This window comes from Budorcas taxicolor, chromosome 14 (genome assembly GCF_023091745.1).
Source record: "Budorcas taxicolor isolate Tak-1 chromosome 14, Takin1.1, whole genome shotgun sequence".
NCBI lineage: Eukaryota > Metazoa > Chordata > Mammalia > Artiodactyla > Bovidae > Budorcas > Budorcas taxicolor.
In genome coordinates, this window is record NC_068923.1 from 29,917,095 (window position 1) to 29,936,534 (window position 19,440).

The window sequence follows — 19,440 nt, forward strand, 5'->3', positions numbered from 1 at the left end:
ATTTCTGATCGCTTGCTGTCAAGTTTTTCATCATTTCAAAGTCATTTATGAATATCTCTGTTGGTATGCTTCTAAAACTCTTCACAGAGGAGGCAGAACATGTTTTTCCTTTATTTTTGGTTTTTGATTTGTTCAGTGGGACTAGGTGGCTTTATACATATTTAAATATTTCTCAGGAACCCTGAGGTAGATAGCATGAATCCCATTTTAATACTCAAGGAATTAGTTTCCGTGAGTTAGGAAGTATATACTTTATGGAGCTTGAGTTTACTTGGCCCAGGCAAAATTTAAATCTAACTTTAATTAGCTCAGAACCTTCACTTTTCTCCCCATTTTGGTGGGCTTAATACAAATGGGGGGGAGGTGCCAATTAGAATAAAATTTGTTTTGATGAAATAATTATTTTTACATTAATTCTTCTCATAAAAGATGTAAGCCCATTTACTCTCAAGTAGAATTTTTTTTATTCTATTGTGTAACAGATTCTCCAGATAAGTGAGGTTGTACCCTTTTAAGTTTGTTTCTTTGTTACTGTTATTTTTCAATTATTTACTTGGTCTATTATTATATATATTTAAATCTGCATCTTACTTCATCTACTGTTCATGGAATTGAAGAAGGAAATGATAACCCACTCCAGTATTCTTGCCTGGAAAATTCCATGGACAGAAGTGCCTGGTGGCCTACAGTCCATGGGGTCACAAAGACTTGGACATGACTGAGCACATTCATGGAATACCTACTACTGTATTTCATGGAATCCAAGGTAGCAACAATTGAAACATACAACATTATTTTATGAGACAGTAAGAAAGGAAAAAACACTGAAAATTAAAACTATGACATACCATTAGTTATAATATACATCCCAATTTGGGGGATGTTAAAATGGGGGGGTTACAGTTTTTAGAATCATTGAAACACAATTTAAGTTACCCCACTATTTCTAAAATTTGTCTTAAAGTTGGGAGGAGAGGGTCCATAAATTCTCAATGAGAATTTAAAGATTTCTTTCATGATCTGAAGAAAAAAATAAATGTTCTAAATCATCTAACTTGCTGCCTTATAGAGAATAGCCATACAATTTCAGGCTCTACATTTATGTTTACAATTGGCACCAAGTAAATTGGGGGTGGGGGATGGGGGAGCCCAGTGGGCTGCCGTCTGTGGGGTCGCACAGAGTCTGACATGACTGAAGTGACTTAGCAGCAGCAGCAGTAGTAGTACTGCTTTAGTTATCTCAAGGTCATGAGATAAGAACCCAGTCTGACCTTGATACATAAACGATGCATCTGCTTCTAAGAGAAAGCTATGTGATGTGATGTCATACATGCTGTTCAGATGAAGGTTTAGAGCCCTTTAGATAAGAGAAGAGGATGAATTGAGTCATCCAGATACACAACAAGCATGATAGGTAACATGCTAAACTCAAGAGAAACCCATAGCAATCTGAATTACATTCACGCAGCAAATAGAATTTGTGTCAGGAAACCTCCAGTGTATTCTGTTAATATTTTTGTTGATGGTTGTTTTTATAGTTTTATTTGTATAAAACTTAAATGAATTTATATCTAGTTTGGGTTGTACATAATCATAAAAAATTTAATATAGGAAATCCTCAAAATCTTCATAAGGCTTTGTATGTTACTCAAGTTTGTAAAACATTGTGCTTGGTGTTAAAGGAATGTATTAAAATAAATGCTGTTTTAATCTTGATTTAAAGATGAGTGACTTGGTGTTTTTAAATTAGAATTTTCCTAAAATATATTGAATTCCTTTCTTTTTATTATTTTAAAATAACCATTGAAATATAATTTACATACCATAAAATTCATGATTTTTCAGTGTAATTCATTGGTTTTAGAATATTTAGTGGTACTGTGCAAGTGTTGCTATCTAATTTCAAGACATTTTCTTCACCCTAAAAAGAAACCCAATGCCCATTATCCCTCCCTCCCCAGCCCTTTGGGAACTGCAAATCTACTTTCTATCTCTATTTAGATTTCTAAATCTACTTTCTATCTATTTGCCTATTCTGGACATTTTATACAAGCAGAATCATACAATGGCCTTTTGTGTCTGGCTTCTTTTACTTGATACAATGTTTTGAAGGTTTATCTATATTGTAGTGTCTATTAGCACTTCATTTTGTTCTCAAATAAGATTTCATTATATGAATATTTTGTTTATCCACTCATTAGTTGATGAACATTTGAATTATTTACCCTTTTGGATTATTTTGAATGATACGAACACTGGTGTACAGATATTTATATAGACATAGAGTTTTGGTTTTTGGGTATATGCCTTGAAGTGAATTATTGGGTTGAATGGTAACTGTTTTAATGTTGAACTGCCAAACTGTTGTCCATAGCAGCTGTACCATTTTATATTCTCACCAGCACTGTATGAGGATCCGACTTTGTCTACATCCTCACTAACACTTGTCATAGTTTGTCTCTTTGATTTTAGCCATTTTAGCGGCTATGAAGTATCTCGTGGTTCTGACTTGCCTGCCTTTGATGGTTAATAATGTTGAATAATTTTTCTTGTGCTTGTTGGCTGGCTCTTTATATGTTTCCTGTGGAGGATAATTCCTATCTTTAAAAGAATTCCCTGTATTCAGATCATTGTTGCAAAGGCTGTAATTTAGATAGATAACATCAGGATCTGTTTGTACAAGACTTACATAACATGGCCTATAGTATTTTTGAATTCTGCTTTATCTAGTTTTCCTATTTCTTACCAGGATGACTGTTTGCTATTTCCAGTTTGCTGATTATAATAATTTTTTTTACGTCTTTCTGTGTGTTTTTACCCACTAACCCTTTGTTTTCAGTCTGTTTGGACTCAAAGACCAGGGAACCAAGGTTGTTAGAATAATACGGAAAGATTTGAGTAACTATGACTTGAGGGAAGACTATATATTTGTTTGGTCCTAAAGTTCTTAACTAGGGTCCACTAATAGTGTTTTTTCAGGTGGCATATGAAAACTCTGAAATAATGTTTTAAACTTACATATGTATATGCAGTTTTCTAGGGAGAAAAGACCCATAGCTTTCATCATATTCTCAGGAGTTGACTAAAGTCCAGACACCTGTTTTTGTAAATAGTTCCACTGGAACACAGCCATGCCCATTCATTCTGTCTAGGGCTGCATTCCTACTTCAGTGAGTAGTTATGACAGAAACTGTACAGCTGACAAGCCAAAAATATTTATTATCTAACTGTTTAAGAAAAGGTATAGCAACCCCTGCAAGTAGGAAATTGCTTCCCTTCCTCTACAGACAAAAAAAGAAAAAAGACACTGCTTTAGTCTTTGTATCCCTAGCATCTATTAGGGGGGCCTTGTTTGTAGAAGTGTAGACCTACGTGGTATGGAGAGAGGGGCTCTTCCATGAGGAGACTCTATGAACCTGTCAACAAACTAGCCCTTGATCTGTAGATGGATTGCTGAAGAGTGTTTCTTTTTGTTCTTCATTCTTAAAGCATGTTCCAAAAGAGTTAAGGAAGTGTAATGATGACTTACATTGTTATGAAGATATGCGTGAGTTAGCTGGATAGATGGTTTAGAATAAGATGGTTTCATTTTAAAGTGTCGTATTTGAAATTCCAAGGGTATAACCAGCCCACTTGCAAAGAGCTTGATTTATAGGTTGATTAATGAAAGTGAAAGTCACACTGTCCCGTTCTGTCCGACTCTTTGAGACCGCATGGACTATACAGTCCATAGAATTCTCCAGGCCAGAATACTAGAGTGGGAAGCCTTTCCCTTCTCCAGGGGATCTTCCCAACCCAGTGATCAAACCCAGGTCTCCCGCACTGCAGGCAGATTCTTTATCAACTGAGCCACAAGGGAAGCCCAAGAATACTGGAATGGGTAGCCTTTCCCTTCTCCAGGGGTTCTTCCTGACCTGGGAAATGAACCAGGGTCTCCTGCATTACAGGTGGATTCTTTACCAACTGAGCTATCAGGGAATATATACCCTATCCAGGTATGGAAAATTGAATCCCTAAAAATAATGAATGAATGAGACATACTTTGTTTGCTTCAATGGGTTTGGGGAAAAATGAGAGGAAGATACTTTTTTTAAAAGCCTTTGGAAGATGTTCTTTCCAATCCAGCAGATTCTGTATGTCAGTTTGTAGATGGGATATCTGATTCACAGATGTGACTGTTCTACCTGTGAATGATAATGCATGTCGTGTGAAGATTGTAGCCAGCACATGTTCTTAGAGGAAAATTAACATGTCATTAATTTCTATGATGTGTTCTTAGGTCCTCAAGGATGTGGGACCACTATATTCTTGTTGTATAAAATACCTTGTCTTCTCTTTGCCCACTACTCAGTTCAGTTATACCTAAATACTTAGGATAAGGATTTCATGTTTTAAGTAAGATACTGTGGTTTGATTAATTTTGTTTAGCTAAGACTTAATGCATACAGTTGACCCTCTGTATCCACTGATTCTGCATGTGCAGTTTCAATCAACTGGGTCAAAAATATTTTCCAACCAAAAATTCCAGAAAGTTCCAAAAAGCAAAACTTGAATTTACCACTCACTGACAACAATTTGTTGTGATCCACACAGTCAAAGGCTTTGGTGTGGTCAATAAAGCAGAAGTAGATGTATTTCTGGAACTCTTGTTTTTTCTATGAGCCAATGGATGTCGGCAATTTAATCTCTGATTCCTCTGCCGTTTCTAAATCCGGCTTGAACATCTGGACGTTCTTGGTTCACAAACTGTTGAAGCCTTGCTTGGAGAATTTTGAGGATTACTTTGCTAGTGTGTAAGATGACTGCAGCTGTGCAGTAGTTTGAATTCTTTGGCACTGCCTTTCTTTGGGATTGGAATGAAAACTGACCTTTTCCAGTCCTGTGGCCACTGCTGAGTTTTCCAACTTTGTTGGCATATTGAGTGCAGCACTTTCACAGCATCATCTTTTATGATTTGAAATAGCTCAACTGGAATTCCATCACCTCCACTAGCTTTGTTCGTCTTGATGCTTCCTAAGGCCCACTTGACTTTGCATTCTAGGATGTCTGGCTCTAGGAGAGTGATCACACTATCATGGTTATCTGGGTCGTTGTAGTCTTTTTTGTATAGTTCCTCTATATTCTTGCCACCTCTTCTTAGTATCTTCTGCTTCTGTTAGGTCCGTGCCATTTCTTTCCTTTATTGTGCCCATCTTTGCGTGAAGTGTTCCCTTGATATCTCCAGTCCCTTGGACTGCAAGGAGATCAAACCAGTCAATCCTAAAGGAAATCAGTCCTAAATATTCATTGGAAGGACTGATGCTGAAGCTCCAATACTTTGGCCACCTGATGGGAAGAACTGACTCCTTGGAAAAGACCCTGATGCTGGGAAAGATTGAATGCGGGAGGAGAAGGGGATGACAAGAGGATGAGATGGTTGGATGGCATCACCAACTCAATGGACGTGAGTTTGAGCACGCTCCAGAAGTTGGTGATAGACAGGGAAGCCTGGCATGCTGCAGTCCATGGGGTCGCAAAGAGTTGGACACAACTGAACGACTGAACTGAACTGAACAACTGTTTATGTAGCATTTACATTGTATTAGGTATTACAAGTGATTTGGAGATGACAGAGTATACAAGAGGATGGACATGCGTTATATGCAAATTCTAAGAGACTTCAGCATCCTTGGATTTTGGTGTCCACGGGGGACCCTAGAACCAATCCCTTCCTCACACTGAGGGACAACTGTATATCGTTGAATTTCACAACAGGGTTCCTAGCCTTTATTTAGCCATAACTTATATAAACATATTTTTCCATTGTCCTAGTTTATAATATTATGAAATACAGGATTTAAAATCATTTCAATTATCTTGAGTTATTTAATATATTTTTTAATATAGGCAGTTGGCCAGACAGCAGGCTGATAAAAAAAAAGAAGAGTGCAAAGAAGGTAAGTAATGTTAAAGGCATTTAAAGTTTCTTAAATGTTCAGTTTTTGTTTGCAAGCATACTGAGGTGCATACAATAAACTGTCCATATTTAAAGTATACAATCTGTTTGGTTTTGATGCAAGTGTGTGCTGTCAAACCATCACCATGAGAAAGTAGTAAAGATAACCACCTCCCAGAATTTCCTCAGGCCCCTTTAAAATCAGTGCTGGCTTCGCCAGCTCCTCTCCATGCCCTCCATGCCCCAGGGTTCCTAAGTGGCCACCAATCTGCTTTCTGCCACTGTAGAGTAGTTTTGTATTTTCTACAGCTTTATATCAATGGAATTATACAGTATGTGTTCTTTTTGTCTGGCTTCTTTTACTCAGCATACTTTCTTTGAGAATCATCCATAGAGTTGTTTTCTGTTGCTGAGTAGTAGTATTCCATTACATGGATATACCACAGTTTTTTTCCTTAGCTTTCTTTTAATGTAATTGATATATAACAGTGTGTTAATTTAAGGAGTACAAGGAACGTTGATTCGATCCTTATATATTACAAAATGACGATTATCATGGTTTTAGCTAACACCTGCATCATATCATGTAATTCCCATTTCTCTTACTGCTGAGAGCATTCAAGCTGCACTCTCTTAGCAACATTAAGTATCCAGTAGGGCTTCCCTGGTGGCTCAGACGGTAAAGCGGCTGCCCGCAATGCGGGAGACCTGGGTTCAATCCCTGGGTCAGGAAGATCCCCTGGAGAAGGGAATGGCAACCCACTCCAGTACTCTTGCCTGGAAAATTCCATGGACAGAGGAGCCTTGTAAACTAAAGTCCACGGGGTCGCAAAGAGTCAAGCACGACTGAGCGACGTCACTTCTCAGTATTATTAGCTATAATCAATCTGCTGTACATTAGAGCTCCAGAACTTACTCATTTTATGGCTGAAAATTTGTATTCTTTGACCAACAATCTTCTCCTTTCTCTTACTCCCCACCCCGTCCTTTGTAACCATTATTGTAGTTTCTGTTCCTGGATCATACATATAAGTGATGTCATTTGGTATTTGTCTTTCTCTGACTTACTTCATGTAGCATAATGCCTTCAAGGTCCATCCGTGTTACTGCCAATGGCAGGATGTTCTGCTTCTTATGACTGAACACTGTTCTGTTGTGTGCATATTCCACATATTCTGTGGGGTATTTTTGTTTGTTTTTTGGGTTTGTTTTTGTGGGGGTGGTGGCATGCCACACAGCTTGTGAAATCTTAGCTTCCCAACCAGGGCTTGGGGATTGAACCCAGACCCTCACAGTAGAAGTGTGGAGTGATAACCACTGGACCACCAGGAAGTTCCCAGTCCCACATATTCTTTATCCATTCACCTCTTGGTGGACACTTAGGTTGTTTCTTGCAATTGGTCTGTCTGTCTTTTGATGGACATTTGTTTTGGGTTGTTTCCATTTGGGGGGCTGTCACAAAACTGCTTTGAACACTATATACAAGTCTGTGTATTATTTGTATATGTATGTTTTCTCTTGAGAGTGGTATGATTGGACTTATGGTAGGTGTGTGTTGTTTATTTTTACGTAAGATAAGGGTAAGTTCAAGAAACTAAAACTTCGTTACATGAAAGTATAGCTCTTCAGTTGTTCACTTTAGAATTATTTTATAAATGCTGTTATTTCAAATCTTTCTGTTTACTTTTATGTACACATCTGTGAAGACAAAGCAACTGCAGTTACTCGGTCATTGAGGACTAGAAACATAGTTCAAAAAACAGAACACTTGCACGAAGAGAACGGCGATGTTGAAGTTCGCCGGAGTTGTAGGATCAGAAGCCGCTACGGTAGTGTGAACCAGTCTGTACTATTTGACAAACTTATAACAAAGTAAGTAAAACTCATTTAGATGAACATGATTTAGCTGACAGAAACTTTTCGTTGGGGACTAAATTTTGACTAGCTTGAATATTAAATGCATTCCGTTTATGTAAAGTATAAAGTGATCATTAGAGGACTTTGTAATAATTCTGTATGTGCATTTAACTATATTTGTTTTGAAATTCTTATAAAGAATAGCTAAAATTTTTATAGTAGTAAATCAGTGCTTCTTATAAAGATATTTAAAATTGCAGCAGTTGAAGAATATAATGGAAGAAAAATTAAGTTTTTAAAAACACTACTTTTTAAAATATATACTATTTCGCAATTTTAGCTTATATTTGTATCATTTTTTTTAAGCACTGCTGAAGCTGTGCTTCAAAAAATGGATGATATGGAGAAGCAGCGTAGACGGCGAATGAGAAAACTTGAAGACTTGGAAGTATTTAATGAAACAGAAGAAGTAAATATATTCTTCCATTAAGGGGATGATTTCATAATTTCCAATTTAACCTTTTTTCTGTGGTCCCTATCCTTTCTTTTGGTTAAATTATTCATTTTGTTCAGCATTTATCAGTCACTAGAGTTATTACTTGGAGAAGGCAATGGCACCCCACTCCAGTACTCTTGCCTGGAAAATCCCATGGATGGAGGAGCCTGGAAGGCTGCAGTCCAAGGGGTCGCTAAGAGTCGGACATGACTGAGCGACTTCACTTTCACTTTTCACTTTCATGCATTGGAGAAGGAAATGGCAACCCATTGGAGTGTTCTTGCCTGGAGAATCCCAGGGACGGCAGAGCCTAGTGGGCTGCCATCTATGGGGTCTCACAGAGTAGGATGCGACTGAAGCGACTTAGCAGCAGAGTTATTACTGGAGTTGTAAGAGTTTATAACTAGAAATATCTTCATTATTTAAGTAAGGTTGGAAGGTTCTACTGGATTTATTTTAAATAAACATACTAAACAATAATGGATTTTATTTAAACATTTTTAGGGGAATCTTAACATGTACACAAGAGGAAAACAAAAAGATATTCAAAGAACTGATGAAGAAACAACTGACAATCAAGAAGGCAGTGTGGGTTAGTCTTTTCCTCTTGTTCTGTCTTCTGGGTTTGAATTTCAGTGCTTTTTATTCAGTAGGATATAGTCTTTTTATTCAGAAGCTATAACATGTATGGTAAATTGTGATAAATTAGGGAGTTGGTTATAGTGTCAGAAAAAAGTGAAAGTAAGGGAGATATAAGGATAATGTGTTTTGCTGGGAATATATTTGAAATAAACAACTCTAAAACAGATGAAACTGGTTTGGTTGTGTAATATATCTACAGATAACATATGTCTACCTGTTTTAGTTAAAAGTTGATTAAAGTTAAGTTTTACTATTCTGCCATTAAGTGCTCTGTTACTGATATATACCCTCATGCCAGGTTTTACTATTCTCTTTAGAACTTATTGCTGCAATTTCTTAGAAATTTTCTTGAATGAAAATTTGTTTTCTGAAATGTGTTTTAAATGTTTGCTGAGGGTATTTTACATTATCTTTAAGTAGACTACATGTCATGTAACTCAGGGACAGAAGTTCACTATATTAATGAATTAGCAGTAATACTTTAACCTTTAGTTTGGTACTTAGTGACAGTGGCCTTTAAACTGCTTTTTTCTTTGCTCTAGTTATTTTTAATTCTATAGTTTTTTACTTCAGTTTTCAAAATCTTTAGTCTTTAATGTTGCAGGATTAAAAATTCTTTGGACAATCTAGAAGTAAATGAGTTTTAAAAGGAGGGTCTTTAGAAGCCTGAAAGTAAATGTTTCTTAATTTGTAGAGTCATCTGAAGAGGGTGAAGACCAAGAAGATGAAGATGATGATGGTGAAGATGAAGATGATGAAGAAGAGGAAGATGATGACGACGATGAAGATGAAGAGGACGTTGAAGAAGACAATCAGAAGCGATACTATCTTAGACAAAGAAAGGCTACTGTTTACTATCAGGCTCCATTGGAAAGTAAGACATATCTATTAATGTTTTTTCCAGGAGAATATATAGTTAGGTTACCTTTATCTTTGCTGCCTTTCCATTGTCATTCTTATTTTTCAAGTTTTCATTTTACGGAATACTCATGGCTGTTGTTTTTCGTAACTTACCCAAAATGTGCAGGAAGTTATTTCTTTCTCTTTTCCTCCTTGGTGTGTGTGTATATATATATATTTTTTAAATTTTATTGGAGTATAGTTACTTTACAATATTAAGTTTCTCCTGTATAGCAGAGTGAATCAATTATACATATATCCCTTCTCTTTTAGATCTCCTTCTCATTTAGGTCACCACAGAGCATTGGGTGTAGAGTTCCCTGTGCTGTGCGTAATCTCTCATTAGTCATCTGTTTTATGCATAGTAGTGTATGTATGGCAGTCCCAGTCTCCCAGTTCATCCCACCATCACCTGCTTACTCCCTTGGTATCCATGAGTTCGCTCCCTCATCTGTATCTCTGTTTCTGCTTTGCAAATAAGTTCATCTGTGCTATTTTTCTTGATAAGCAATAAGCAATTTTATACAATATTTCTTTTTCTCTTTCCGACTTAAGATGTTACATCTTCTAAAAACTAAATGTTAGCCTTGACCAAAGCAAATAATTGGGTGACTTTGAAATTTCATGTCTGTCTTTAGTTATTTTAGCTTTCACAGTTTTGTACTTAATTTATAAGTTTGTATAAATAGGACCACTTTTGACTTATGTTAAAGTTGTACCTCAACACTTTAAAGTATATATATGTATGTCTGTGTGTGTGTGTGTGTACATATATATGTGTGTGTGTATATATATATGACTGATAATCAGCCATTATGCATCAGTATAATCATAATGGTTGTTTGTGGTCAGTGTGTGTTTTTGTTGGTTGTTGTCTGTCCTGCACACATACATTCAGTAGCAGCCTTGCAGGCATAAATGATTTAAACCATGAACAGTAAAATATACTCTAGTAGATACATGCTATTAATAGTATTTTCATGGAAGGAAGGGCATGGCAACCCACTCCAGTACTCTTGCCTGGAGAATCCCATGGACAGAGGAGCCTGGTGGGTTACAGTCCATGGGGTTGCAAAGAGTTGGACACGACTGAAGACACTTAGCATGTGCACATGCACAGCACCTTTGTAAGTATTTAGATGAAGAACAAAATTGTGTTTATACATACTTAAGTGTCATGTACATATAATTTTTCTCTTAGAACCTCGTCATCAGAGAAAGCCCAAAATATTCTATACTGGCCCAGCTTCTCCTGCGAGACCAAGATATCGGTTGTCTTCTGCGGGACCAAGAAGTCCTTATTGTAAACGAATGAACAGGTTTGGTTCTGAAATAGTGATTGATTTATGATATGATTGTGGCTGTATTAGAGTAGAATTCTGGAGCCTTAAGATTGGGTTTATCAGGATGGAATTCTAGAATTGTGTATTTTGGAGAGTTAGCCCTGTGTCTTCAGGGCTTTACCACTTCAGGCTCCACAACTACTGACTGGTTTTCAGTTTGCTTTCGCTGATAGGAATTATTAATAACTGCCATGGTAAGGTAGTTTATTCACCTGTTCCACAGTAATAATAGAGAGCTACTTTCGCTTCGGTGTTTACTGCATTCCTGGCTTGGTGTAAGCATTTTACATAGACTGTCTCATTTAATTTTCACATTAAGTTAGAGTATAGGTTTAGTCTTGTGATAGTCTTTACATACTATCCCAGACATATTTTCTTAACCATGACAAATTCTAAGTTACATAGCTTTTAGACTTCTTACGACTCTACCCGTCTTTTTTTGGCAAATTTGTTTTTCTTACATAGGAGGAAACATTAATTTTCTTTGACTATTAAGATTATTTGTGGGTTTCTTTTCCTTCTGCGTCCTATCGCTTGTCTGTCATGTTTAAGTCTGAGGAGGTAATTCTTATTAATTCTTCATTCTCCCGAGTAATAGAAGATTTTCTGATGCAATAGAATTTTCTGGGTAATAGTAGCATTATAGTAGTTCATGAATGAGGAAGCTTATAAGGGAAGCCTAAAAAGGCAGGACACAAGTAGAATTTCATATTTTTCATAATTTCATTTTTAGAGTTTCAAAATCATAAGTATACATTCTGGATTTCTTGTTTCTTCATCCCTTTTCATACAGCCATAGCCCAGAAGGATAGAGGATGAGAAAGACAACCTGTCGGAGCTGCCAGAGATAAATTGCACTTGAAAGGTGCCCATACTGTCGGTACTTTTCATAGGCCCTGTAGGATATTGTTAAAGACCAGTATTTTGATAGTGAAATTTAATGATCCTCAGAAAAGGAGAGTAAAGTATAGTAGGCACTGGAGTCCTCATTAGCGTAGTATCCAGGGCGGCTGCCTGACTCGGGACAGGCCTCTGTTTGAGCCAACAGAAGTGAGAGGGTAGCAGTTACTTTGAAATTTAATTTCTTTTCCCATATTTAATGGGTTTATATTTCTGGGAATAACATGATTGTTGACTGACGACCTCTGTAGTCACCAGCTTGCAGTGGGTAGCACGTGGGTCTTTCCTTTTTATTGCTTCTTTGGTGCTGGAGTTCCCTTATTTAGTTCACAGGGTATACTCTTTCTCTATGCAGAGTGTCTTATGTTATTGTGTAACTCCTCGGGTACAGGATTTTCCCCCCTCCTATTATTTAACAAATATTGGGGTACTACTATGTGCCAAATACTATGGATATAAAAATGGCTCAGCCAGAATTCCTGCCCTTGGATCTCAGACTAGTGGTAGATTCTGACACATTTGAAGTATGAAGCAAGAGATTTAGCTGTTCCATGAGTTACATTAGTGACCTTTGTATTGGTTTTGATAACTCCCTTTAAACTTTTTCATTTTGATAACAACTTTATTGTGATATAATTCACATACCATATAGCTTGCTCATTTAAAGTATACAATTCTTGCCTTAAAAAATTACCCTGTACTCTTCAGTTATCACTCCAATACCTCCAGCTCTAAGCTACCACTAGTCGACTGTCTGTCTCTATAGATTCTGGGTATTTCATATGAGTGGAATTTTTTGTGACTGGCTTCTTTTGCTTATTAAAACAGTTTCAAGGTTCATCTACATTGTAGTATATATCAGTACTTCATTCTTTTTTTTTTAATAAATATTTTTTTATTAAAAAGATTTTTTTCCCCAATTTTTGGCTCTGCTGGGTCTTCATTACTGCCCATGGGCTTCCTTTAGTTGTGGTGCATGGGCTTCTCATTGTGGTGGCTTCTCTTGTTGTGGAGCACAGGCTCTAGGCTCACGGGCTTCAGTAGTTGTAGCACAAGGGCTCAGCAGTTGTGAAGCATGGGCTTTGTTGCTCTGCAGCATGTGGAATCTTCCCAGACCTGGGATCAAACCCATGTCCCCTAAATTGGCAGGTGAATTTTTTTTTTTCAATTGATCTTGTTTATCTCACAAGACCTCAGAAAATTGAAGCAACACTTATGCTTATCCCTACCTAGGTGAATCTTTGGTCAAAGGCAAAATTCATTTTCAAGAGAAACAAGAATGGCCGGCAAATTCTTAACTATTGGACCACCAGGGAAGTCCCACATCATCCCTTTTTATTGGCAAATAAAGATTCCTTTGTATAAATGTACCGTATTTTGTTTATCCCTTTATTAGTTGATGTACATTTGGGTTGCTTCTACTTTTTTGGCTATTATGAGTAATTCTGTTAGGAACATTCACGTGTAACTTTGTGTGGACATGTTTTGGTTTCTCCTGGATATATACCTGGAAATGAAATTGCTGGATCAGATACTAGCTATATTTAATGTTTTGAGGAACTGCCAGATTATGTTTCCAAAATGGTTGCTGCACTTTACATTCCCACAGTGTACTAGAGTTTCAGTTTCTCTACACCTTTACCAGATGTTTTGAATGTAGCCCTTTATAAACCCTTTTTTTCTCTGAATTTTCTATGCCAGGGTGGAGTTAACATCTCATTTCTTCTGATAGCTTTAATGGTAGTCATTTTGCTTAGCTTTTTTACTTTTTCTTGAAGAGACCAGCCTCTCTTTATAGTTCCTATCCTGCTTAGGCACGGAAACAATACACAAATCTGAAGAATCGTTGGAACTTTGCTCTTAGTGAAACTTGCAACCACCATGCAGGATCTTTCAAGGGTCTCTTGGCATACTTACAGTACAGCAGAGCTTCAGAAATGCTGCCTTAAATTAGGATTTTTCTTTCTTGCTTGTGATTGCTAACCTCTCATCATCTAAGGTTTATTCTGTAGCCTCAGTTTGCAGTTTCTGAAACAAACCTACCACCTTTAAACAAGAAGGTAACATAAACAGCACAATTGCTTCACTAGTGTTTCAAAGTATACCTTACTGGTTGTCGAGGAACTAGAACTGACCTCTCTAGAAGTTCTAGTTGGATTCATAGTGCAGGGCCAGTGCTGTCTGTGTCAGATTTTCGAAACTTCATAGTAAAATGGGAAGAAAGAAAAAGAGTGAACTTGGGTTATATGTGTTTAGAATTTTTTTCAACTGAATTAGGCTTTCTGCAGTGTAGTGTAATTTTGAAGAGCTAGGACTGCCTAGATTGTGAATTCACTTCTACCACTTAACTTATTAGTGACCTCTTCCAAGTTACTTAACCTGTCCATGCTTAACTTTGTGATCTGTAGAATGCAGACAATAGCACCTATTTCATAATACTGCAGATTAGATGAGTTAATACATGTAAATCACTTAAAATAGTGCCTGGCATATGTTAAGTACTATATGCATTTGTTATTGCACTTTAATGGTTAAAGGTAATCCCTGCTTTGCAAATCAGACATTGGAAACTGTGTCAATACACAAGAATTTGTGGTTTGCTTATAACTTTTTTGATTTATGAAATAAACAACTGGAGATCATCAGTGTGGTAGTGTACAGAATGTGAACCATTTTTTTTTTAAATAGACAAAGGTTTTGAATTCTGACACTGTCACTGACTAATTCTGATATTTTAAGCAGATTAGTTGAACTGTGAGCCATATTGGCCCTGATTATACAGTGAGCCTACTAATATGTACTTGTCCAGAGTTGTAATTGTTTAAATGAGATATGTCAACTGCCGGGTACAAGAAACAGTAAATGCTAGTCCTTTTTATTGTTAGTCTTAATTATGTGCATACCTACTGAATTCACAAACAGTTATGTGTACTATGTAATTGTGAGGGTCTCTTAATAATATTAATTAATGGTAGTATTAAATAAGTTTTTCATATAAAATTGTAGACTTGTACTAGATATTTTTAGTTTCAGGCAGATCACAAAATAGGTCTTGGGCGTGTTTGAGTGGGTAGATGGTGGAGGAGTATCAAAATCCTGGAGCTGTTTATGTTTCAGCATTCAGATTTGTGGCCAGGGGTAGAGTTATAAAGATAATATACAACAGTCATAATGTGCAACATTAACATTTGTAAGTGTGTCTGGGCCCCCCATGTATGGTCAAATATATTAATTTTATAGCAAAACATATGAATAATTATAGTAATTGGGACAAATAGAGATTGTGAATTGCATTTGTGACATTTCAGGTCATGTTTTGCTGCTAAATGAATAATGGAAAAACTTGTTTTCAGGGTTTTTCTAGATACAAGATTCTGGACTTCAATTTTCAGATAATAGATTGTGAACTTCTGTATTTTTGGACATACCTACTTAACCATGATTGTATTTCTGACTCAGGAAATGCTGTCCACCCTGAGCCAACAGAATGATTAAAAGTTTTCCCAGCCAGATTTCTTTGCTTTTATTCCGTGAGTCGTTTGCAACTGTCCAAAGGTAGAAGTGATTTAAAAACTTTTTTGAGTTTGTAACACTCGGTGCTTCATCTGATACTACCAAACAGGCTAAGATTTTGATTATTTTTATCTTTTTTTTTTGTAAGTAGGAAAATAGAGGCTTATATGGGTTGAGTAACTCATCCACGTTTACACAACTATTAAATGGCAGTTGTGAATTTAGAGTTGAAGATACACTATAGATAAAATACCATCTGTTTTCCCACTGTTTCTTAGCTTTTTTTGATCCCTCTTGATCCCCTTTGGTTTACATTAAAAATTCTAAAAAAAAAAAATTACCTTGTTCTCCTTTGAATATTGTTTGACATTTCAAAATAGGTGATTCCCTTCCAAATGTAAGTTATATATAGTATAATCTTGAAAATACTTTCTAAAATTACATTCCCAAAGATTGCAAAACCCTCTTTATCGTACCTTCTCTTTGAGTGTACCGGACTTATATTAAGATAAGAAGTCACTCTGCCTGGACCATGTTTTGTCTTAATGATGCCTATAGCCTCCTATCTTTTCCATTCTCAGTTATCCAAGTCTTTTATTTACTTCAAAAGATTGAACCAACAAAGCTCACTTCATTGATTCAGCAAATACCTTAATTTTATGATAAACATTTTTGGATCACCAGGTATTTTTAGGTATTTCTGATATTTGTATTGTATGTTTCTCCTGCCTTCTTCCATTATGATTTCAGTTTACCTCTTTAGGCGAAGGCATGCAATCCACAGTAGTGACTCTACTTCATCCTCCTCTTCAGAAGATGAACAGCAGTTTGAGAGGAGAAGAAAAAGGAGCCGTAATAGAGCTATCAACAGGTAAGTGCTTGTTGATTCCTTTAAAACTGCCAGCTTTTTTAAGTAGAAAGAAAAATGAATAATTTGGGAATATGTACAGCTTGGCACATATTAAAAAATTAGTTAAAAAATTATATACCAGTTTAATATATAAGCCTGAATATGTAATAACTCTTGTGTGAAATATCTGCAGTTGAAACTTCACTGTGGTTAGAACATATTTTTTTCAATTTATACATTTTTGGCTGCCCTGGACCTTTGTCACTGTATGTGGGCTTTCTCTAGCTGTGGTGAGCAGGGTTTTCTCTTTGTTGCAGTACTTCTCACTGCAGCGGCTTCTCTTGTGGAGCACGGGCTCTAGGCATACAGGCTTCAGTAGTCACAGCACATGGGCTCGGTAGGCCCAGCTGCCCCATGGCATGTGAGATTTTCCCAGACTAGGGACTGAACCCATGTCCTCTGCATTGGCAGGCGAATTTCTAACCATTGGACCTCCAGGGAAGTCCAGAGCATATGTTTTCTTATAAAACCAAAATGCTGCTTGGTAAACACTGACTTGAGGAAATAATTGTTTTTTCACTGAAATTTTTTTTTCTGTTTATAATGATAAAAAAATTCTTATTGTAGAACTCTTCAGGAAAATTTAAAGGTTAACTTACTTCATAACTGCTTGTAGGATAAGTTCAGACATACTAAATCAGCTCATTTGATTTTCCACAATAATCATAGAAACAGGGCAAAAATTACTCCCATTTTACGGATATGGGGGGTAAATGAATAATTCAGTGCTTGGGTTCTAACAATGCAATATTTGTAGGGTAGAAAACAATGTTTGATAAAGCGACTAGAACATATTGAAGGGGCATGCAAACCAATCATTTTTTATATCCTAAGTTCTCTGTGTTTTTTAAATCATGTTAGCTCTGTTTTATTCAGTATGCTGGGGTTCCCCTGATGGCTCAGCAGTTAAGAATCTGCCTGTGATGTAGGAGCCGTGTGTTTGATCCCTGGGTCAGGAAGTGCCCATGAAGGAGGAAATGGCAATCCTCTCCGGTATTCTTGCCTGGAGAATCCTTGAAAAAGGAGCCTGGTAGGCTACGTCCAAAGGGTCGCAAAGAGTCAGACATGACTGAAGCAACTTAACACAACATTCAGTATGCTGGCTACTAGCCAGCCACATATGACACTTAAAATGTATCCATAGCTTGTCTGCATTGAGATTTACCATCCGTTTTGGTAAAAAATACACTCTTGCTTTTCAAAGACTGAGTACAAAAAAAGAGAATGTAAATTATGTCAATTTTTTAAATATTCATTTTGTGTGATGAAATATTTGGGATATATTGAAACATACTGTTGTCTGAGGAGGCCTTACAAATAGCTATGACTAGAAGAAAAGTGAAAGGCAAAGGAGAAAAGGAAAGATATTTGAATTTAAAGTTCCAAAGAATAGAAAGGAGAGATAAGAAAGCCTTCCTCAGTGATCAGTGCAAAGAGATAGAAGAAACAATAGAATGGGAAAGTCTAGAGATCTCTTCAAGAAAGTTAGAGATACCAAGGGAACATTTCATGCAAAGATGGGCACAATAAAGAACAGAAATGGTATGGACCTAACAGAACCAGAAGCTATTAAGAAGAGGTGGCAAGAATACACAGAAGAACTGTACAAAAAAGATCACAATGACCCAGATAACCACGATGGTGTGATTACTCACCTAAAGCCAGACATCCTGGAATGCGAAGTCAAGTGGGCCTTAGGAAGCATCACTACGAACAAAGCTAGTGGAGGTGATGGAATTCCAGTTGAGCTATTTCAAATCCTGAAAGATGATGCTGTGAAAGTGCTGCACTCAGTATGTCAGCAACTTTGAAAACTCAACAGTGGCCACAGGACTGGAAAAGGTCAGTTTTCATTCCAGTCCCAAAGAAAGGCAATGCCAAAGAATGCTCAAACGACCGCACAATTGCACTCATCTCACACACTAGTAAAGTTAATGCTCAAAATTCTCCAAGCCAGGCTTCAACAGTACATGAACTGTGAACTTCCAGATGTTCAAGCTGGATTTAGAAAAGGCAGAAGGACCAGAGATCAAATAGCCAGCATCTGTTGGATCATTGAAAAAGCAAGAGTTCCAGAAAAACATCTGCTTTATTGACTGTGCCAAAGCCTTTGACTGTGTGGACCACAACAAACTAGAAAATTCTTAAAAAGATGGGAATGTAAGACCGCCTGACCTGCCTCTTGAGAAGTCTGTATGCAGGTCAGGAAGCAACAGTTAGAACTGGACATGGAACAACAGACTGGTTATAAATAGGGAAAGGAGTACATCAAGGCTGCATATTGTCACCCTGCTTATTTAACTTACTTGCAGAGTACATCATGAGAAATGCTGGGCTGGAAGAAGCACAAGCTGGAATCAAGATTGCCAGGAGAAATATCAATAACCTCAGATATGCAGATGATACCACCCTTATGGCAGAAAGTGAAGAAGAACTAAAGAGCCTCTTGATGAAAGGGAAGAGGAGAGTGAAAAAATTGGCTTAAAGCTCAACATTCAGAAAACTAAGATCATGGCATCCAGTCCCATCACTTCATGGGAAATAGATGAGGAAACAGTGACAGACTTTATTTGGGGAGGCTCCAAAATCACTGTAGATGGTGATTGTAGCCATGAAATTAAAGGACACTTGCTCCTTAGAAGAAAAGCTATGACCAACCTAAAAAGCATATTAAAAAGCAGAGACATTCCTTTGCCAACAAAGGTCCATCTAGTGAAAGCTATGGTTTTTCCAGTAGTCATGTATGGATGTGAGAATTGGATTACAAAGAAAGCTGAGCGTCAGAGAATTGATGCTTTTGAAGTGTGGTGTTAGAGAAGACTCTTGAGAGTCCCTTGGACTGCCAGGAGATCCAACCAGTCCATCCTAAAGGAAATTGGTCCTGAATATTCATTAAAAGGACTGATGCTGAAGCTGAAACTCCAATACTTCGGCCACGTGGTGC

General features: G+C 37.0%; 1 protein-coding gene across 1 annotated transcript in view; it reads left to right on the top strand.

The window, feature by feature from the left end:
* Positions 1 to 19,440, top strand: part of ATAD2 (ATPase family AAA domain containing 2) — a 65,527-nt gene that overhangs the window by 9,688 nt on the left and 36,399 nt on the right. The window contains exons 3-9 of the mRNA XM_052651796.1: positions 5,887 to 5,936; positions 7,642 to 7,807; positions 8,159 to 8,261; positions 8,793 to 8,880; positions 9,625 to 9,804; positions 11,032 to 11,149; positions 16,350 to 16,457. Coding sequence (XP_052507756.1) covers positions 5,887 to 5,936; positions 7,642 to 7,807; positions 8,159 to 8,261; positions 8,793 to 8,880; positions 9,625 to 9,804; positions 11,032 to 11,149; positions 16,350 to 16,457 — 813 coding nt within the window. The remainder of the gene's footprint in view (positions 1 to 5,886; positions 5,937 to 7,641; positions 7,808 to 8,158; positions 8,262 to 8,792; positions 8,881 to 9,624; positions 9,805 to 11,031; positions 11,150 to 16,349; positions 16,458 to 19,440) is intronic.